The sequence below is a fragment of the Bactrocera latifrons genome, unplaced genomic scaffold (genome assembly GCF_001853355.1).
Source record: "Bactrocera latifrons isolate USDA-ARS-PBARC rearing strain unplaced genomic scaffold, ASM185335v1 scaffold_2, whole genome shotgun sequence".
NCBI lineage: Eukaryota > Metazoa > Arthropoda > Insecta > Diptera > Tephritidae > Bactrocera > Bactrocera latifrons.
Genome location: NW_017535518.1, coordinates 210,430 through 232,307, shown reverse-complemented (window position 1 = coordinate 232,307; position 21,878 = coordinate 210,430). Strand labels below are relative to the sequence as shown.

At 40.1% G+C, this 21,878-nt stretch overlaps 2 protein-coding genes, 5 long non-coding RNA genes and 1 pseudogene across 7 annotated transcripts in view; 7 read left to right on the top strand and 1 right to left on the bottom strand.

Moving 5' to 3' along the window:
* Positions 1–3,808, top strand: part of LOC108967910 (keratin-associated protein 5-9-like) — a 9,047-nt gene extending 5,239 nt beyond the window's left edge. Inside the window, exons 4-7 of the mRNA XM_018931593.1 lie at positions 1,932–1,941; positions 2,390–2,993; positions 3,190–3,329; positions 3,392–3,808. Coding sequence (XP_018787138.1) covers positions 1,932–1,941; positions 2,390–2,816 — 437 coding nt within the window. The 3' untranslated portion in view covers positions 2,817–2,993; positions 3,190–3,329; positions 3,392–3,808. The remainder of the gene's footprint in view (positions 1–1,931; positions 1,942–2,389; positions 2,994–3,189; positions 3,330–3,391) is intronic.
* Positions 3,809–5,502: 1,694 nt separating this feature from the next.
* Positions 5,503–6,234, top strand: LOC108967844. Its single transcript, XR_001993286.1, has 4 exons — positions 5,503–5,612; positions 5,701–5,897; positions 5,964–6,046; positions 6,107–6,234. It is a non-coding gene; the product is annotated as an uncharacterized LOC108967844 (long non-coding RNA).
* Positions 6,235–7,491: 1,257 nt separating this feature from the next.
* On the top strand, positions 7,492–7,953 carry LOC108967852. Its single transcript, XR_001993287.1, has 2 exons — positions 7,492–7,599; positions 7,660–7,953. It is a non-coding gene; the product is annotated as an uncharacterized LOC108967852 (long non-coding RNA).
* A 1,646-nt stretch (positions 7,954–9,599) lies between these two features.
* LOC108967839 lies at positions 9,600–10,290 on the top strand. Its single transcript, XR_001993284.1, has 2 exons — positions 9,600–9,643; positions 9,724–10,290. It is a non-coding gene; the product is annotated as an uncharacterized LOC108967839 (long non-coding RNA).
* Positions 10,291–12,005: 1,715 nt separating this feature from the next.
* On the top strand, positions 12,006–13,253 carry LOC108967816 (annotated as a pseudogene).
* Positions 13,254–14,028: 775 nt separating this feature from the next.
* Positions 14,029–15,517, top strand: LOC108967825. The gene is made up of 3 exons (XR_001993283.1): positions 14,029–14,119; positions 14,184–15,060; positions 15,128–15,517. It is a non-coding gene; the product is annotated as an uncharacterized LOC108967825 (long non-coding RNA).
* A 3,216-nt stretch (positions 15,518–18,733) lies between these two features.
* LOC108967841 lies at positions 18,734–19,375 on the bottom strand. Its single transcript, XR_001993285.1, has 2 exons — positions 19,284–19,375; positions 18,734–19,225 (listed from the first exon to the last, which is right to left on the bottom strand). It is a non-coding gene; the product is annotated as an uncharacterized LOC108967841 (long non-coding RNA).
* Positions 19,376–20,542: 1,167 nt separating this feature from the next.
* Positions 20,543–21,878, top strand: part of LOC108967814 (probable cytochrome P450 6t1) — a gene marked incomplete in the record, with an annotated part of 1,993 nt that continues 657 nt past the window's right edge. Inside the window, 2 exon segments of the mRNA XM_018931441.1 lie at positions 20,543–21,251; positions 21,316–21,878. Of these exon segments, the coding sequence (XP_018786986.1) occupies positions 20,790–21,251; positions 21,316–21,878 (1,025 nt within the window).

Here is a 21,878-nt window from a genome sequence, read left to right as displayed (position 1 = left end):
TCGATCGATGAGAATCCAACTTTTGGTGGTTTATGAGTAATATAAAGGAATAATATCTGTTAAAATGAGATTTATGGATTTTGTATCAACTCGACGGCCTACTATAGCCTATATTAGACTTATTTATACCCCAAATGTTTGTAATACCCAAAAGTTATCGTGCCGGATAAAATGTAAACGGAATTCGGGTGGAGACTGGGAATGGTCAGATTGATTAGTTTCCACCACAAAAGGATACGTGTACTTTGCTTTTAGGATTTAACTTCAGTTTACATACATCTATATACTAATCAATGTTACCTAGCTGCTTAAATCATAATACAAAATAAATCCGTTTTTGTGTAAACGAAAATTCAACCTTTCAATCAACTATTCAAACGAAAAGCTAACTTCAGTGACTAAACTCTAAATTATTCGTCTAAAAAACCGCTCCACCGCACCGAGACCAAGTCTTCCTTTCAATTTAAGGATAGTACTAGCTCAGCATGTGCAATCCAGGCTTTAGTACGTGGCCTTCATGTGTCGGTTGTGGTTTGGGACCATGTCTACTAAATATGGAATGCTCAACTTGTAGCTCATCATGCGCAGAATCTGGTTGTAAAACGTGCTCTCGTGGCTGTGGAAAACCATATGCGTTGACTTATTCGCCAGCATTTGGCTGCAGTGGAGCACTTATAAGCAGCTGTGTACCCTTTCCACAAATATGGAATTGTCACAATACACCTGCCTCATACAGATGTAAGTCAGATGGAAATTATACATTTCGGAACCTAATTCTATAAGTTTTTGCTAATAAAATAGGTTGCTTATTATAAAGCCTGCATTATAAGGCCTCGGATCTACGGACTGCRTTAACTTAAGGAGTTCCGGTACAAACATGAGCCCTAAAAATAACATTCAAAGATACTAATTTCATATACGCACATACATTCGTGCGGTTTTTACAAATAAATTTCTATTTTTAAATCATATTTTCTTATTATTCCTGGATACTTCAGATATCTTAAGATATACACAAAATTGAGTCGAATAGCTTTGACACTTGGCAATATCTGTAATTATGAGTACGGGTATACCAACCAAAGGAAAGACGTCTATTTCTAAATATATTCTGCATAGATGAGAAAAAATACACCTTGGTCTTTTCGTTTTGAAGCACTTGATTGCTAGCATGAGGCTCGAAGCTGTTCGGGAAGAACTTTGGGTAGAATTTACTCTTCTTGCACTTTTCTTTCAAATAAGCATGAAGACGCTTCATCGAGCGGCATCAAGTCGCTAGCGGCGCCATATAGGGAAAGTACAAGGAAGAATTGTTAACAACTTACAAAACAATGGCCGSCCGGTTCTTAACTACGTCGCAGCGATATAGTCGCCTAGATGTAGGAAAAAGCAGACGAGGAAGCTCCAAAATTGTCAAAATACAGCAGTCCGGACTACAACAGGATGCCTCTTGATGTCTCCTAGGGAACACCTGCACAGTGGGGTCCGTATGCTCGCAGTTAAGGAGTGTAATGAACTCCTTTCCAGGCAGTTCCAGCTGGGGTATTTTTGCACAAATCGTCATCGCAGTCACCTTCTTGGAACAGAACCGTTTCCTAGAAACAACAAGAGATTTTTCAACGACGTCRACGACTGCAAAGTAAATCAAAGGTGAGAATTAAGAGGAATACMAGCTGCAGCAGCTCTACGGAAGAGTCGAGATGAAACCCCCTTAACACTTCCATCTTGAATGTCACGCATTTGCGAGATCAAGGCTTAAACGCTTTGGAGCTCACAAACTTAGATATCACACGAAGCTTGTGGGCATAAGATCAGATGCAGGAGTTCTCTTAGTTACCTCACGAAGCTAGTGAGAATAAAATCGGGTGCAAAAGTTCAATTTTTATGGTCTCACAAAGGATTGTATGTAGGAATCCAAGCGCGACCTCTAGATCAGCCAACAAACCTAACCTAACCTAATTTAACTGCTGGTAAATACTTTTAAAAGAAGTTGTGTAAACTCGCGTAAAGTCTTCAGTAAACCGTTCCTCTTCTAATTGTCACTGAGCACGATCCTTTAACAACTTACTGAGACACAAGATGGACCAAAAACTACATATTAGTTTTCTTGTACTTGTTGCATTAAATTATCACTTTCTGGAATAACATACAAATTTTAATCAAAATTTTCCGAATTTCACATTTTTTCATTCAGATCAAAATTTTTAAACTAAACACTTCCAAATTTTCTGTGCGCTTTTCTCTTAAGGCAACTTTTTGAAGTAAGTCACATGGTTTATCACAGCTTCCAAGAAGATAATAATTACACATACTCTTTTATAGAATTCGAAAAAAGAAAAACAAAACAACAACATATCAGAATGTGCGATCCATGCTATTCTTGTTGCGGACCTTGCGGACCATGTGGCCCTTGCGGCCCATGTGGACCCTGTGGCAGCCCTTGTTCGCCATGCGGACCGTGTAATCCATGCGGACCCTGCGGACCATGCTGTATACCCAATTGTGGACCATGTGGTTTGACAATGCCTTCGGGTCCGTATGTACCACCGCCGTGCGATCCATGTTGTCTAGGTTGTGGACCTTGTGGGCCACGCGGCCGACGTAGTCGACCATGTGGACCCTGCGGACCTTGCGGTGCCTGCAGTCCCTGCATGCCAGGATGTCCATATGAAGCGCCCGAGTGCGGCACATGCTATCCATGTGCGCCGACACCGTGGAATACACAATGTGGCCCATGCGGGCCATGCGGTCCACAAGTACCATGTGCACCATGTGGACCGTGCCCACCGTGCAATCCTTGTGGCCCGTCGTGTTAAATACATACACATACATATATACATGCTTATGTATATGATAGTCTTGTTTGCGAATAATTCGATTTTGATTTCATATTTATTTTTGGAGAAGAATGGACCTTTTCTAAATTAGAATTGAAAGTATGCGAAACCAAATAATCTAAAAAGCCTAAAGTGACTTAACTAGCTGTTAACAAGGTGAGTTTCATCATGACGAATTTACCTTGATGCGCGCAAAACTGTCAAGGTGGATTTCGGCTGCGTGAAACCCACCTTGCTAACGGCTTTGCGCGCAACATGGCACTCACAGCGGTGGTGGTCACATATAGAGCGGCCGTGTTTTTCGACAACGTTTTTCAATTTTCTGATATTTTGTTTCTCTAACTCATTTTAGGACCAACGCGCGATCGTCCACGCGGTATACTCTGTGGTATACATTGCACTTGCATGTGCGTCAAACGCAATGGATTGCAAGATTTGTGCCATCATTCCTTGTGCCGAAGACTATGTTAGCAGGCACTGCTGAACACTTACGTAAGTACGGATTGCGGAATTAGCGTATTCGGGCACCTCTTTCACGTTCCCCTTCCTTTCAGATTTATGCGGTAAATAATTGCAAGCGGCATGTCGCATAGACAGCCCTCCCTCCTTAAACGTACGCCGTTGTTTTCAATTTCTTTTTACCGGATCGCTTAYGACACTTCCCATCAATTTACACCCCACACTAACTCTACATACAAAACTGTGGCTTCAATGATGTAAAGGCAAGCAGCATATAGCACTGTGATARAGGAAGCGTAAGCAATTGCAGCGGAACTCAAGCGTGGTTGATGTCACAACTTTTGGCGCCGACGAAAATTGTGTATTTGCTTTTCCTTAAYGTTCGCATTTCAACAGCGATGCATCTACATATGTATGTATATATGTGATTTAACAGGATGCATCCGAAACTCCTTGAAAAAGCAAATGTTAATAAAGTACTAGATGGTGGTTTCCTTCTTCATTGAATAAAATAGTACTTGTTTCACTTAAAAGTGATGATAATACAAAATAAAAAAATTCGAATTCGACTAAATTTTTTTCGAATCGAGTTACAGAATAGGCWAAAACTCTCCTATTCTCCACTTAAGTTTAATCATTCACTGCTTATTAAACCCGTTTGAAATCAAACCAAACCTTTAGTTTAAATTCATATCCAAAAGAAATAACCAACTAGTAACCCTTGGTCCAAACGACTCATCTTCTACCTTGATCCACTCAGAGAAATCATTATAATTTCAGAGCAAGATCAGTTGAAAATTCCAAGATCAATCATCTAATAGACTTAATCTCCGTCGTGAGAGATTGAGAAAGGCATCGGTCGCTCATATATCTATAGTACAGGAGCAATTGAGCAATATTGGACTTGTATGGGTGTCCGGTCACAACGGGATCTCCGGAACTGCAAGCCCGATGAGTTAAGTAGGGGCGGCACTCTTACCCCAATTACATTCCATTGAAAGCGAATCGGAAATCGGCAAACGCTTGTCAACAACCACAACTTGTAGGACTGCGAAATCGTTTTGAAACAGAGTGAACCGTAAGACGCTCTCCGAAGTATTCGCACTTAGCAAAGTCAATTGTAAATGTTCCAATTGGACATGGTCCAATAGACTCATATGCGTTAAGGCCACTTTTCTTGTCGAACGCAAATTGCAAAAGCTGTATTGAAGAAGACGAGTTGGAATAATCTAGATACCTCCTTCTAAACTGTTCGGCTTTTGCCAGACTGTGATTGAAACATCTCGATAGTCACACTTTTACGAGCTGMCCGAACTAAATTTGCGTTAGATTCAAAGCTCTTCGTTAATTTATATATAAAAGTCTTGTGATTCATTTCTCAAAAGTTCAAAGAATTACAAAGGACAAACGTCCAGAACTGCGCAAGTGGAATAGGACGCGAGGCAAATGGATYTGATAGTGCACGAGGGCAAGACGAAAYATGTATCTCTTGCAATCAAAGAAATTGTCATCGCACTAGCAACTTGGTTSCCACGTCACTGCTGACAATCATAATTTCRAAGTYGTAGATAATTTYGTCTATCTTGGAATCGGCATTAACACTAACAACAATGTCAGCCTCGAAAACCAACCCAGAATAACTCTTGGCAACAGSTGCTTCTTCGGACTGYAGGCAATTGAGAAGTAAAGTCTTCTCTCGACGAATAAAAACTAAATTCTACAAATGACTTGTCATCCCTGTTCTGCTAAATGGTGTAGAGGAATGGACGATGACAACATCAGATCAGTCGATGGAACCAAGAGGCGACATTGTTATTATTCAGCGAATTAAGAGGTAGTGGATTTGCTGGCTAGGTAATGTCGTCCATCGTCCATATGGATGAAAACACTCCARCTCTGAAAATTTTCGGCTAAAAYCGCGTAARTGGTKTCTACCCCAAGAAGGAAAGAAGAGGCTAAAGCAGATTATGATGTCAAAGCTCGACAAGATTGGTTCGCCTTCAAAGTTAAAATACAAACTTTATTAGATCCTCTCTACTTCTTTTTTTTTAGTAAGCTGTTCTGTGTTTGCACTTTTTTTGGCAGGAACTCTTAGTAGTTAGATTTTTTTGGGAAATATCTAATATAAAAGAATTAAGTGCTTGTTCATTAAAATACTGTACTTTTATCGATATTTAAAAATCCAAGCAAATCATGAAAATATTTTCAAGTAAGTTCAAGTAAGAAAATATTTTGAAAAATAAATTTGGAGGGATTCTCATTCCAAAACAATATTTCGGCTAAAAACCAGCTACCAAATTTCCGTTGCGACCAAAAGTAAGTTAATCCTTCTAAGGATTTTTATTTAACTCCAATGAGAATAATTTTTCGCGTACCGTTTAAAAGTAATTYATATTTCTTACAGAAATTAACCTAACATCGAAATGTGCTGCGGTCCCTGTTATGGCTCTTGCTGTAGTCCCTGTTATAGCTCGTGCTGTAGCCCCTGTGGGTCGTGCTGTGGTCCTTGTGGACCCTGCTGTGGCCCCTGTGGACCTTGTGGCGGCTGTGGCCCGTGTGGATCCTGCTGTGGCCGTTGCTAGACATATCTACGCCGCTTTTGTAAGTATTACCACGGTGGAAGCTGAATAAAACGCGGTTTGACATTCATTTCTTATATCACTTCAGTCCCAATTCAGCTTCTGGGATTTACAACACCACTAATTCAAAGCGGCTAAATGTCAAATGAACGGCGAACGGCAAAAATATTGGTATTTAATGCTTACATTTAATCATGAATTCTTCTAAAATTAAATTATTTTTACTTTCAGTTAAATGGATTGTGATCCCAAAGCAAATCAATGTTATCGAACAACGTGACCAACAGCGGACCAGAAAAGTTCTAGGCAGCCATATAAAACAGCTATTTTTCACATTTTTTTGGTTACATTTTTCTTTTTTCTTTTTAATAAAAGTGAAACTGCTTTTATTAAAGTGCGATTTTTTTATTAAATTTGTGGTATCGAAAGATTAGTCCAAATATTAGTCTCCCAAGCCGCTGAAGCCTGAAACAACTATTAAGACTATAGTTTGGGCTTGTAAAGTTCTCTAGCTGGCTAGAATCAAAAAACAGGATTTTCCGAGAGTTTGAAGTTTAAGGTTATTTTAGTTCCAGAACATTGCGGAAATGCGGAGAAATGGGTTCCTTTGGCGAGTATATTACTCTATAAGCAGGGGCCCTATTCCATATCTCGATTCATAAATGATCTTTGGAACACTTCTTGGTTCAATGGCGCACTCGGTCCTGGGGCCCTATTCTGTATCTCGATTCGTAAATGTATTCTATTCGAAATTCGGATCTACTTTATAATTTTTCGAAAGCTGTACCACCCTCTGCCTGAATAAATACGTACAATTTTCGTTTTTGCTTTCTACAACTCAAAAGCTAACGAATATTTTATTCGAAAATTGGCTTGAAAATCCGAAAATCGAGTTACGGAATATAACTCGAAATGCGAATTCGAGTAAATTTTGTTTCGAATCGAGTTACAGAATAGGCCCCCTGCCTGCCAATCCAACATAGCGACATCGTCAGTTTGTTTGCTTAGTACTCCCTTTTGAGTTTTGGGGGTTCTTTATATAAGGGATTTTGTGTTTGGACGGATAGAGCTTTTAATGGTTTCTTTGAAGGAATGTGTTCTCTCGTAGTCCTTCTGTATAGCTTATGGAAGATACCATCTAGAGCCAAACTTATTTTCATAACGCCCCTTTTTTTAGTATTTGTGGTTCTTTAATAGTTTAGATACTCTTATCTATGGTATAGCCATCTCTACTAGCTTGTTCCAAATGAGAATTAAATAATTGTCCGAAAGAAGAAGAAAACATGTCCACGTTTCTTTAGACCGAATCAAAGTAAAGGACACAAATCTGCAAAGAAAAAACGCATAATGTCGAATTTTGATGGAAACTATAACGACATCGATGTCAAAATAGAAATATCATGACCACTCTCGGAACCCCGGAACCCTTTGTAGCATCTATTACGTTATTCAAATCAAAATCCAAAACAAAGTGGTAAAGCCGGGACCATATATAAATATGAGCACGAGCTTAACCGGAGTACGGAAGGCAATAAGAATTTCAGCACCGATACACTCGAACTACTTGCAACAAACATGAACTCAATGCAATAGCTGTCAAAAAATTAAAAATTTTCCGCTTTTCATCTTTCAAACAAAAAAATTCAAAATCATTACACAAATTTTTCGGCTCAACAAACTAACCTAAATTTCTAATCTATAGTTTTTTTTCAAAAGCTTAAAAAGTAAGTACCGGTCTTTAATAAGCATCCATCTATCCCCACTAATTCTCTTAAACATTCCAGACCACACTCTAGGTAAAGGCATACAAAATGTGTTCTGGTTGTAGCCCTTGCTGTAGTCCTTGCTGCTGCTCGCCATGCGTCTGCCCCTGCAGGTACTTGAAGTGTACGGATTTCTGCTGCCGTTGGCCATGCCCATGCAAGGCTCATTGCTATAATACGCCACCAAAGTGTTGCTGCTAAGCAGTAATATTCGAAATGCTGCAATGGAGCTTGTCGTCAGAACTTTTGCTTTTGAATTAAGAACTTTTAAGTGAAAATAAAGTAAAATTTTAGAAAAAAAACATCGAAATCTCAGCACTTGCAATAAATCTGCTCAAAAACTCCGATTTGAAGTAGGAAATTTCTTTATCTTCGCAAGAATATTATAGCTCTAGGTATGGGGTGCATTGCTTTTGGGATCTTAGCGGGTTTAAGCGTCCCCAATGGTCCGGAGATCCGCTGGGCTGTAACACGTGGTTCAGAGCTTCGAAATTGCAGAACCTGAGCCAAAATCTTTTGAACAAGTAAAAGTTTTACCACAAAAGCATCACCAATTGTTTGAAGGTTACATAGACCCTATCCCTGTATCAAGTTCTTCTATAGACTAAAACTACAGATTTTGTCATCTTGCAATAATACCACCAATAATAATCTTCATAGAGGCCTTTGTATTTGCCTTTGTTTTAATGAGAAAGATTCCTCAATATGCTCATAGACTCCAAATTAAAGTGCAAAATTTGTTTGTCTTGTCAAGAATCAGGGATCTTAGCTCTGTTATTGCTGTAACAACTACCTAATCCCCGTTAGAAAGGTAAGGATTAGATAAGTTGTCACTGACGTCAACCAACGGTAGGCCCAGGAAACGTGCTCTTCGACGGGGTCGGACCAAAGGCAAAAGAGTGTCAGTAGAGGACGGTTAGCAGGGCATGCAAAGAGGCGGCTAGTGTCATGCGGTTACACATAACACTCTGGACATATGTTTGCTATATCAGGGTCTGCGAAAGGGTCACTCTCTTTTCTCGCAGCAACTCGAATCCTTCGTCTGCAATGGGTGGTGGTTTGGCTCCAAATATGCCATTCACTAAGAGGGAGTCGATGAAGATGTAGATGGCGGCCAATGCTTGCCGGAAGTTAGTTGCGTCCAATTTCTGGTCGATTTCATTATATTCCTTAATGTGAGCATACAGGCCTCACTATCCAGGTGTTCCATGGGAGACATCAAGAGGCATGCTGTCGTAGTCCGGAGTGTAGTTTACCCCATGTTAGTATGCATGATTGACGGCCACTCAGGTATTGTAGTTCCCCCTCTTTAGTCCTGGCGGAAACGTAGATTTTTCGATGCCCACAAGTAGCGTCAATCAATCACACATTGACTGGCTTTTGACAAGTCCAGCGCTAAGAGAATCGTTCTCTCGCTGAAAGTTTTTGGTTAGGGCTATGAGCTATCTGCACGCTTGTGGCTCTAAGTGTCGTGGTGGTACTGTGCACTTTTCGGGAGCCATGCTGGTGGTTTGCTAGGCTCAGGTGGATTGTGAAGGTCGGAAGTAGCAAGACCTCAAGTGTCTTCACTACTGGGGAGTGGAGAGTTATCGGACAATAGGACTCCACTAAGTTGGCGGGTTTTTCAGGTTGCAGTAGTGGGACCACGCTTCCGATATTCAAAACATCGGGTATTTGAAGAGTTCAGTGATAGGTTGAGGACCATTTACAGACCTTCGGTAACCTGAAATTACAGATTTTGTCATCTCTTTGTCATACTAAACCATTGAACGGCGTGACATAAACGGAGGCAGGACAAATATCCTATAGTCGCGAAAGCTTCCTCAATCGGTTGATGATATACTATACCCTAAAACCACTTTACATACAAGAAACAAAACATAAAAAAGCAGTGCAATATCTTAATTGCCAAATAAAAATGTGATAAAAGATTCATTACAAAACTTTTTGTTCTAACTAAAAATAAATCCAAAAAAATTTGTCCGCTACAATTCTTTTGAAAAAGGTAATTATGTTTAGCAAAGATTTAGTAAATATTTTCTTGACTTACCTATGTACTTTACTATTTATTATTTTCGCCAACAGCAGCCCCAAACCAATTGAAGATGTGCGAACCTTGCGGCTTTTCCGTTGCGCCGTGTGGTCCTTACGGACCCATAGGACCATATGGACCGATTACCGCTTGCGGAGCGCATGGTATTTATGGACCACCTTGCATACCGGATTCGTCACCGAACCCTCCCTGCTGTCCCTCACCTTGTCCAGTAGGCTGCTGTCCACCACCATGCGATCCCTGCTCCAACTGTTGTCCAAATCCATGTTGCCTCTGAAATTGGACTGAAAATTGGTGTCAGCTTAATTTCCACTCTAAAGGAGTTTTCATGCAATGTCTTGAGTTGAATTGGGGCGAAAAAAATTTGTTGATACATCCATAGACGGTTCGTGTTGAGCTAACGGTTGATTTAAAGTATCAGTTGTACATTCGGTCGTGAGGGATTAACTTTGTATATACTGAATACATAAGTAATCGACACCGCTTTTCGTGTTATATATAAAGCATGTAAATATGAACCGTGTATTATTAGAAATTGTAATCCAATGCTTCGTTTTTGGTAATAAAATTCTTGCAATAGTCGATTGTAAAGCCTAAAATTGATATTTTACTGGCAAAACTTATGGAGACCGCAGTTAGTTTTCAAACAACTTAAAATAAGATAACTAATTTATTCCATCCCAACTGCCCAATGTCTTTTAAGTTGGAACTTTGGGAGCTTAGAAGATATCTCGTCTCAATTTTGATCTCGGGGGTAGAAGCTTGGCGATGACCCCTACAAAGTTACTACTTTTGATTAGTTTAGGCAGAGTTGATTAAAAAAATCTATGAATAACACTTGGTCAGATAGTTGGCCTTTGCTTTACTTTACTTTCCACACAGATCCATAGATCGACGAGACGTTTTGAGTCACAAATCGGTTGAAGCGGTTGATATCAAATACCGACCACTTCGCTAGGTTCTCCAAAGATGTGTCAGGCTGGTAAAAGACGGGCATTAGAAGAAAAAGTGACAAAATGATTTGGCCTCACCTTTCTTCATATACTTTTAATTGTACCGTGTGTGTACCTATCGGACAGTGTCAGTCAATAGGGCTGAAATACCCACATAACTGCCATCTTGAATTTGGCAAGTGCAAATGGTTCGAAGAACCTCCTTCTGTTCACTTTGGGCTAGAAAGATCGCGCAATTACGCAAGTTCTGGTTGTTCACCAGCGCCCGCCAAGCTCACTGGAGATCCATGGGTGCCGCGTTAGAGCGCAAAAGGACATCGAACAACCGACACGGTTCCAACCGGATGAAATTAGGATAAATATGCCTTCCTTTGCAAGCTCACCGGCTTTGCAGTTTCCGGTGATTCTGCTCTGATCGGGTCCTCATACAAACCTAATAAGGAAAAAACTTGAAGTTGAACTAAAAAGATTATGCATTTTTTGACTACTTTTGAGAAAAAGTATAGTCGCTCGGCTATGAGAGTGAATGCACATCTTTCTGAACGAAGCTGCACTTCGGAACAGTATATCTACCGCTACCTTAATGGCTACCAACTCCGCTTGAAAGGTCTGGTAGCCTGAAAATTGAGTTTATGGGGAGTTTCCACAGAAAATTCTACCTCTTTCCAACTACCCGCTACGGCTACAAATTTCTCGCGGATGTGTGAGTAGAGAGGAAAAATTCCGCGCAGTAGCCTATATTACTAGATATGGAATCAAAGTAGTGAAAAGTTTGAGTGTATTCTTGTTCGGGGCGCATCATAAGCCTTGATTCCCTAAGTTTAATTAAAGTCTTCGCCGCATAGCACCTACCAGCTATGGCATTTCTACAAGTGCAATGTGTAGCATGTAGTCTTCAGTGAACCTCTATCTGCTTAGCTAATGCAGTTTTGCCGACAGCTTTCCACTGCAGATCAACCCCGTAAAACATTATTGGCCTAAAGGCCTAAGGTTTCATGTAGGAAAGACCACTACTTTTGGTGAGAGCCCCCCCTCTTTCCAATTGCTCCCCTACAACAATATACATACAAAGTTACTAAGTTGCCTGAGTGAGTTTTTCTTTACTTAAGTTTAAACATTAAGAACTGAGGTCTGAGATTTCCGAGAAAAATTACTTTATCTTCCAATAAGATGCTCTTACGTGTTCTCTTCTCGACAATCTTGTCAAAAATCGCACAAATATTGACTCACAACGCAAAACCTCAATAACAGCATCGCCATCAATCAAGCGAAATAGCGAAAAGGTCCTGTAGAAACACTGATGCTCCACCGCATTTTCGAAGTTTTCAGTATTTCACACCAGACATGCTTGCATTAGTTGTCAGAAATTTTTTTTCTGAATCATTCATTAATATTTCGGCTTAGCAAGAACATTTAAAAATTTAAAAGTTTATAATAAAAAAATCGTAGGTTACAAAAATAGTTTGTAAAATTTGTAATTAATTTAATTTCTGTTACTTAATCTCCCCCTGCGACTTCACAGCTCTTCCATTTGAAGAACGCCCAACCCAGGATGTGCGATCGCTGCTACAACAATAAAAATGGCTCGTCTACTTCCGCTTGCCAGAATGGCTATTGTAATACATGTTGTCCTAATGGTTATTGCAGCCGTACACGCACACCACAAGGTCCAAAACCAGATCCAACGGCCTGGACTGGGCCTAGCCAGTCGTTTAGCCGTGAATCGCAGTCAAATTGGGTACAACACCAACGTTGGGCGTGACTAACAKCCCGGCTGAGGCAATCGCAAAAATTACACGAGATGGAAAAGMAAAAACCCACGAAACTATTGGTCTTGCAATCGGGATGTAGTCTTCCGCAAATGTAGGTGACGCTCTAATTAAATACCGAGTTGGACGTGCTCTCACGCTCGTATTTCTCACTCTCCCTCTTCTATGTAGCTCAGCGAAGGTCATCATTGCGCCAGAGAGTGATCCACCACCGCGGGTGATGATTATGCCAAACGATTCGAAGGAGTCCCTAGTGTACGTAAGCTTCTGAAAAAACAAAACAAAAAAAATAAACACTAAATTATTGCTTTCCACACAGCTTTAGTCAGGACTCCAGCGAGGATTTGAAGAAACCCACAAAGCTTATGATCATACCATCTCGAGTTTTGGAGACGAGTAAAACCATTAAGTATGATGTAATTAAAATGACAGTCTTCTAATGCACCCAAACAACGGGGTCGCACTCGTAATTGTAGGCATCTGGATGATAGAACAAGACTGGCGCTGGACTTTACAAGATCCATTGCCTGCAGATTTCCAACGCTCATGGACAAGTGGAAAGTACATTTCTTATTATCTAGCGAGCTGGCCGATGCGGTGCGTATGGATCCTTTAAAATTTCGTCGGCCACATCACACTCCCGCTGTTAGTCATGACWGTCGGTACAACGTGAAAAAGAGGTCTCCATCACATCCGCAAAAAAAATTCAATGCTGATGCCGAGCAGTCTGCCCTGCAGCCAGCTTCGAAAGGGTCTACAAAAGATTGTTAATGATTTTAAGATAGTTTATAAGAATGCTTGAAAAAATTAAACTCATACCTCAGCCATACAGGAAGAAAATGTTGAGTTTTTATGGTGGGACTAAGTARATCGGAGTTCTAAGGGAGCAGGAATTTAGTTTATTACAGGTTATGTTCTCCTCTTTAGGGTTATTTGGATACATTTTAGAGTTTTTATGGTAGATCAGAGATCTAAATCAACAGGCATTTAGTTTATCACAGGTTATGTTCTTTTTTTAAGGTTTTTTGGATTATAGGATCATGACATGAGGCTTTTGACTGCAGAGTAAAATGTCCACTCTTTTAAGTAAGAGTTCTCTTTTTGCAGAAAATTTGAAAGATTTCTACTTGATCTTTGGGAATATTCCTTTTCGAAAAAAATGCTTATGGAGGAAACTCACAGAATAGTTCGGATTATCAAACTCAAGTCAATAGTTTCGCGTCCGATCTAACGCCTGCGCATAGTTTGGTTGACTCTTCGCATTCAGACCTAAAAATATTATATGATGATATCAGTGCAAAGCTTGAGGCTGCAAGGCGTGGAATACCAAGAACATTTGATGGAAAATCAATGGCGAGCTCGTAAAGACATCCGTTAATCCACATAGTAAACTCCTTTTACATCTAGAAAGGTTTCCCTTTTGGGAGGAGCTCGAACTCCAACTAACTCATTAACGCCACAGTCCAAAGTTTGCTTCCCCTACATCAATGCGGTATAACTTTACCTTTRAGCCACCAATTCACCGTTCCTCTAAAGTTCGGATTAGAGCTGACCACTTGTTCTAAATTTAATCCCAAGTGCTCAATGAGAAATATTTTACTATTTGTTTTTCAAGAAAAAATCACTCAGATCATTCAAAAACTTTTCGGCTTTTCATAAACARCAAAATTACACGATCTTTTCGATTATCATCTTCAAAGTAACAGGTATGAAGACAACTGTAAATATGCTTACAMCTAAATACCAATTAACACTTTAATCCTCCAATAGTCTACTTGGATAAAACAACTCAAAATGCCTTTTGCCTGTTGCGGTTGCTGCGGCTCTTATGGTTGCCCGACTGGCCCTTGTGGCCCCTGCGGTCCGTGTGGACCATGCCGACCAGGCGGACCGTGCCAACCTTGCGGACCATGTGGCCCATGTAGCCCCTGCGGACCGTGTGGCCCATGCAGCCCCTGCGGCCCATGTGGTTCTTGTGGACCYTGCTGCGGACCGTCGTCATGTAGTCCGTGCTCACCTTGCGGTCCGTGYGGACCTTSTGGTCCCTGCTGTAGCCCSTGCGGTCCTTGTATAACGCGCGGTCCATGCGGCCCTTGTGGWACGTGCGGACCCTGCTGCAATCCATACCCGGGCTGCTGTGCGTTCGGTTGTCCGTGCTCCAAATGCCCGAACCCATGCCGCTATCTGAAACCAAAATACTAAGTACTAAGGTAATGTACTTACTGGCCGACTGTGGAGTACAAAACTTGGACCTGTGTGTACAGAGTGGGTTTGTTGCAGAACGAGTTACTAATAATATGGAGACACTTGGGTTGGAAATTGAATTTCAAATGCAACAAGCGCTGACAAATAGTGGCGATCGTTGGACAACGAGTCGAACATGCGGTTAGATAATAGATTTCAAAGAATGCGTCTGCAATTGCCATGTGTCATTTTGTTCATTTGATATTTTGTATGAAGATATAAAAGAATAAAAAGAGTACACCTTGCAAAGGTTGATTAAAAATTTAAAAATCACCGAGTCAGTGCATTAATTGTCAAAGATGATCGTTTTTAATTCATAAAATTTCGAAAAATTCCGAAAGTAAGCGACACCTCATTGGCACGGAGAATTTTTTTGTTAGAAATTTCTGCGCTAACTAAAAACGTGAGTAATTCGTGACATACGGCAAATCGTTTTTAATTATTCCAAATTGTTTTTTTTTTTTTCGTAGACTTCAGCCATCACCTAATGCAGTGCCCTTGCTGGTGCTATCGACCGGCTCCTTGTGGTCCTTATGGCCCCTTCGGTCCATGGGGTTGTATAGGACCATGCGGTGCCATAGGTCCATGCACGCCTTGTGGTGCGCCGTGGGGTTCGTGTCAGCCGTGTGGCAGTTCRTGTTACGGCTCTTCGTGTTATGGGCGTAGATGTTGTTAAAGCAAGTTACCGATACAAACGAGCGTACGCAGCAAAGCAAGCAGGTGAAGATTAWTAAATAAACGCAGCGTCGATTTGGGCAATGAATTGGGTGAACTGCAATGGCAAGTGTATTTCGTTATAAACATTGAACTGCATGGTGAAAGGCAYAAAAATCATATAAAAATATTTAAATACAAAAATCTTTTTTTAATTTTTGAGATTTTGTAAATAAAAAAGTGCAAGATACTCAAAAACATAAACATACTGATTTTTGTTTAAGGACAATCTTTGCTGGAGACTTGCAGAGTTGCGTTTTGCGTAGCCTGTTATTGACAAGACAACAATGTTAGACATCTTTGGCTTTCTTGGGTTTAAGATTTTTTCGAAAATGGTTTATATTATATATTCCGGACTCCTCCTTCAACATTTTAAGTCAGATAGATTCGAGTTTCGAATACCATACATTTTCGAATCGAGATACAGAATAATAGCAGAGCCAGTGAAAAACGCTACTGCCTTCCTTCTTTTTCCTTCCTCATCTGCAAAATGTGCGCCCAGTGAAAAAACGTGGCAGAAAAGTAGAATTCAGCCATTTTTGCTTGTTTTCATTTGCACAATGTTGCCATTGCTCAATACGCATATATGGTTTTGTACACATCYATGTTTTCAATTAAAATTTTTTATAATATAAAATATCAAAACTGAAAACAAATAGTTTTTATATTTATAAATAATAGCATTCGACTCTGATTTTTAGTTATTTTAAGAAAATTTCAAACATATTGAACAGATTCAATTATAAAAGTTGATAATTGGTTGTGAGAGAGCAATCAGCTGACACGTTTCCACGGCAAAACCCAAAATGCTGTAGATTCCCACGTCATCCTACGTCAAAGAGAGAAGGGAGTAGCGTTTTTCACTGTGCACTTACATTGCGCGCCCATAAGATAGGTCGTATCAGCTGACACAACCCACCATTCTACGTTTTTCACTGTTCCTGCTATAGGGCCTATAATATTACAAGATGCGTTCCAAAATAAACAGGAACAAAACTTCTTGAATCTAGCGACCCTTATGGCGCCATCTTTATGTCGAGTGGTGCGTTAGAATCTGCTATCCTTATCAATTGTCCAGTGAGAATTTCATGACATTTCATTAAGTGTCAGTATGTGTGTTATGAGCTTCGAACAAAGAGCCAACATTAATTATACCCTATTAAGTTTGTCACGAAGTTTGTAACATCCTGAAGAAAGCGTCGGAAACGCTATAAAGTATATACATATATAAATGTTCAGTATGTTGAGCTGAGTCGATTTATCCATATCCGTCTGTCCGTCCGTCCATCTGTCTGTATATAAACGAACTAGTCCCTCAGTTTTTAAGATATCGTTTTGAAAATTTGCAAATTTCAATTTCTCTTCAAGAAGTTGCTCATTTGTCGGAACTGGCGATATCGATTACTATAGCATATAGCTGCCATACAAACTGGACACATAGTTACGAAAAGAAATGCAACTGTGAAGGGTATATTCGGTGCAGCCGCAGTTAACGTTTTTTCTTGTTTTGTTTTAAAATTGGTAAAATTTTTACCGAAACGTTTCAATTGATGAAACAAGTTTATGGCGACGATGATCTATCCCATAGCTGAGTGCACGAGTGGTTTCAACGTTTTYAAAGTGGTCGTGAGGACATAAATGACGATCAATATGTGGACCAAACAAAAATCAGYCGAAATCATCATTRATATTTTTACAAATGGAATTCGATCGACGCTTGTGACCGATTATTTGACCAAAAATYACATTTTAACCATTAACCACTCCCCGTATTCAACTGATAGGGCACCGTGCGACTTYTTAGTTTTTGGAAAAATGCATTTGCTTATGAAAAGAAAGCGTTTTGCAGACGTAGAGGCCATTCAAAAGGCTTGCACCGGCGTCCTGGCGGCCATACCGGCAAACGAGCTAAAACACTTTTTCGATATGCTTTTGGGCCATGCAAAAAGCAGTATTGAAGCAGAAGGAGACTCTTTTGAATAAAATAAATTGATTTTGCCGAAAAACCCATTTGTTTTGCTATTTTTTTAAGTCCTGTTTACTAAGGAGCGGACCTTGTAAATATCATTTGTCTAGTTGTAGATTTTGCCGTTCATTTTATAAGCGAATSGTCTGTTTCACATTAATGTTGGGTTGAAAAGTCGCTCCTAGCAGAAATTTCACTTAAACAACTTAGTACGCTGATCCGTTGTAATACCAAAAAAACAAAAAAAACTCCTACAGAAGGGATAATGAGATTCTCTCAAATCGGCAAAGCRCTTTGAGCCGATCACAAAGTTGTTGAGACGGCTAATGTCAGTTTCGGCGTTGTCTTCAGCCTCAGTCTTGTATAGGCTGGACTATGGGGAGAAAGTGACTGGATATACCCACTTAACTCTCCTCTATACAAAGCGACCTGATTTTTAGCGTTATCACATGAATTCTTATTGACCAGTATTCGGTATGAACTCTACGATTGCGGCAAGAAGATAAGTTTGTATTGCCTATCGAATTATTTAATTTTGTATGATTTCATCAGATTCATAAATTCCTGTTTTGCATTGATCTAACCTGTCCGATGACTAGTCATCTCATTTGATGTGTTCTATTATCTTCCCATTTCATCTCTAACCTATGTGAATAATGCGAAAAAAAATCCAACTCAACCATCGTCACGTCTCTAGTTAGTCAATTAATTTTATACAATCTCATCTCATATCAGTTTATCTCACGCAAACTGTTTGGCTTCTGTTATCTTATATCATTTTGCCTCAATTTGAGCCCATCCTGTTTCCCATCCTGATATCATCTATCATGCGATCATACATCTTCTTTTATCTCGTTTCATACACATCTTCTAGTAACATATAGCATATATCAGTACTAACCGTCCTTTTCTCATATCATTTCGGTTCATTACTTAAAATCTATTCATCTCATTTTTATATATTTTGCACTCATCATAAACTTATCTCACGCCAACTCTAKTCACCTTTTCTTGTAGTGCTATTTGCGTGTATTACGTTGCCTCAACTTTTTCAGTTTAATCTCATATCGTTTCTTTTCATTATCTAAATCAACAACGAGTGTCGAGGGAGATGAAATCTTGAATATTTTGACTTTTCGACTCTATTGATTCCTAAAGACCATCAAGCAAATCGACGGTACCGAAAAAGTGGCAATTCCAGCCACATTTATTTATAAATTCTCTTCAACCAAACCTGAACCTATGTTTGAAAATTTTCACGGAAATCTCAAGATTTATACGCTATGTATTTCATGAAGGAAATTCGAAAGCTAACATAGAAAACAATCGCTGCTCTCTTGGGACTTGTGAATTAATCAAATTATCTCACATTGCCACTAAAGAAAAACGAAAGCCATCTCATTTTATTGATGTCAAAACGTGTGTATGTTTATTGGCCAATTTTCGTGTTTACAACACATCAACTTCACTCAGCACAATGTGTGCTTGTCCTGTTATTCGTTTTTTCTGTAACATTTATTCTAGCGAAATTCCAAAACGTTCGGTGTTTGCAGCACAACGCCAGCACCAACAATGGACGCACTAGACGCAGATGGCTCGCAAACACACTTCCTATGACTCGTGTTCGCGACGATGGTATCTCAGCCGAAATAGAAACAGCCTGTGGGTCGACAAATATTYGACTCACCACAGGGTTTACGACAATCAAGACATGAGCCATATGATCCGCTCGGTCCACACGGTGCACAGCATGGYCGGCAAGGTCCGCAGGGWCCACATGGTCCRCAAGRGCCACATGGCCCGCATGGTCTGCATGGCCCACAGCGGGGCGAGCAGCAGGAATATGAGCTACAGCAGGAATAACACATTGTCGCACGATTTCTTGAAGCTGTAGAAAATTATTTAAAAAAAAAGTGTACAACATTTTAGGTGGTGGCTTTACTTACAACTTAGTTTAGAAATTCCTGCGAAACAAAAAAGTTACAAACGAAAACTTTTTTGTGGCCTTTCTKCCTGACGATAAAATTTTGATATGGCTGAAAACTGAAAATTTCAARTGAAATTTATTTCAATGTACATATTTTATTTATTATTGTTATAGTGATATACAAAAACAAGTTKTAGTCTTTACTCAAAGGATCTTTGTTAATAAGATCCTTAGTAAAATTAAAATCAGTAGTTAGACCTCTTTACTTTTTCGTACCCAGAAGAAATGATTTTAGGAACAAAATACTGTTATGGACTATTAGGTCACAACTTAGACCTATCATGCTACTTACTATCACCATCACTTCCTGTATATTCCGCAGTAGCATTGTGTTCAATAAAGAATTTCCATCTGCTCCTGAGTTCGGCAGGCATATTTAATTCGTTTACGTTTTTCCGCATTAACCGATTTCTTTTTCCTAGGATTTCCTTCACGTGGAGTTAGGGATATCTCTGAAAGCTTTTCGAAAAACTTATGTATTATCTTTTCGCAGCATGTAATCTATCCATCTCCATTTTTGGGAAACTTCTTAAGCATCTTTTCGTGGTATGTGACCTATCTATCTCCATTTTCGCWATTTAATATAGTTGGCCATGGGACCCGAACTGCATTTTTTATATACTTTATGTAGGTCGTCATTGCTGATGACATTAGGTTATCCCATCTTGAGGATACTGCGTAGGCATCTGTTAAGACAGTGCTGGACATGTACCTTTAACGCTTTTTCGAACAGACTGTTACTCAGAAGCAAAATATTATATTAATAATAACTAATATTAGTCTCTACTAGAAAGATTAAACATAGAACATAAAGCATAGGGAAGGCCTGCGCCTTCGATATCGCACATTTGTTAGATTTATAGTAAGGAATTCACCTCACAGCCACAGAAGTCAYGCTGTATAAAGTTAACATTGTTTACATTTCTCTCACATAATAAAACAGAGAATATGAAGAGMAATATATGTATGTATGCTTGCCCATGAGTACGCTCCCAACAAATAATTTTGTTTTCTTTTGCTTTTCGTTTATATTTTATTCCATTTTGAACAGCGAAAAATGTGTATAAAACACACCTCTCACACAGAGAACATAAAGACATTTTTTTATGYTCTGTGTCTCACATACCCATTCGTTTTGCTTGTTTAAATTTTTGCCAGAGAACGTGCATTTATAATATAATATAATTTATAATATAATGCACGTGCTCTGTTCTCAGCTCTGTTCACTCATTTCTGTTAAAGTTGCTCCTGCCGAGCCAAAAGTGGTGAAATCCACTAACAGAAAATTCATGGTTCTTGACAGTTYACACGCTTGTCCGTGTTGAACTTTCTCTATAAATGCATGTTCTCTGCCGATARTCTCAAACGGCAAACCACTTAGTGTAGTTTACAAACGCAAACCTTCAGGTGAAAAATCAAAATATATCAAAAATATATATTTTGCGGAACCAGCAGAGAAGCAGTTATGYTCAACATATTTCTAGCGCTAAGCCTCAGCCTCTTAGCGGCCGCTTACTGCTGGTTGCGCCAGCRTTTTCGCTATTGGGAAAGGCGTCGTGTACCACACATACCATCCTTACTGATTGTGGGCAACATTTTCGATCTRCTCCGTTATCGTTGCTGTTTCGGCGAACAATTTGAACGGCTCTACAATCATGAAGCCGCCAGCGGTCAAGACTTTGTGGGCATACATGTGCTACATAATCACGCTCTGCTGCTGCGTGACCCTGCGCTTATMAAGCGYGTACTGGTAAGCGACTTCAGCGCGTTCGCGAGCCGYTTCGAACGCAGTGACTCGGTGGGCGATGCCATGGGCTCGTTGAACTTATTCTTTGCGGAATACGATGTATGGAAGGAGATACACAATATCTTCTCGCCGCTGTTTGCGMMTGGCAAGGTGAAGCAAATGTATCCGCTGCTGCAAGAGGTTTGTCTTAGCATCTGCAAAGGTTCTCCAAAATTAACTATAAACCTTTWAAAATCCATTAAAGATTGGYGGTAAGCTGGAGACGCATATGAACGCTTGGAACTTTACAGCTGACGATGCGTGCCCGTACCCGTCGGCGGTCGTTGAGGTAAAGGAGTTGTGTGCGCTCTTCACCACCGACATCATATCCTCACTCGAGTTCGGCATCGCAGCTAATAGTTTGGTGAGTCCACACGCTGAATTCCGACGCATGTGCATTGAGGTGAATGAGCCGCGTCTCTGGCGTCTACTACATCTCTTTACCATATTCTTCGTGCCGGAGCGGGTYAGRCTCGTACGCGCMCATCTCTACTCAGCAGAGTATGAGAAGTTCATGCGTAGCTCCATCGAGTATGCGATTGCGGAGCGCATGCGCAGTGGCAACCAACGTAACGATCTCATCGATATATTTATYGCGTTGAAGCGTCAAGYGGCCAATGGCSCAAAGGACAGCGTACTGAACCAACCTGATTTCTTTGTAGCTCAGGCCGCATTCTTGTTACTCGCTGGCTTCGACACATCCTCCTCGACCATCACATTCACGCTTTATGAACTCGCCAAGCATCCCGAGTTGCAGCAGCGTTTGCG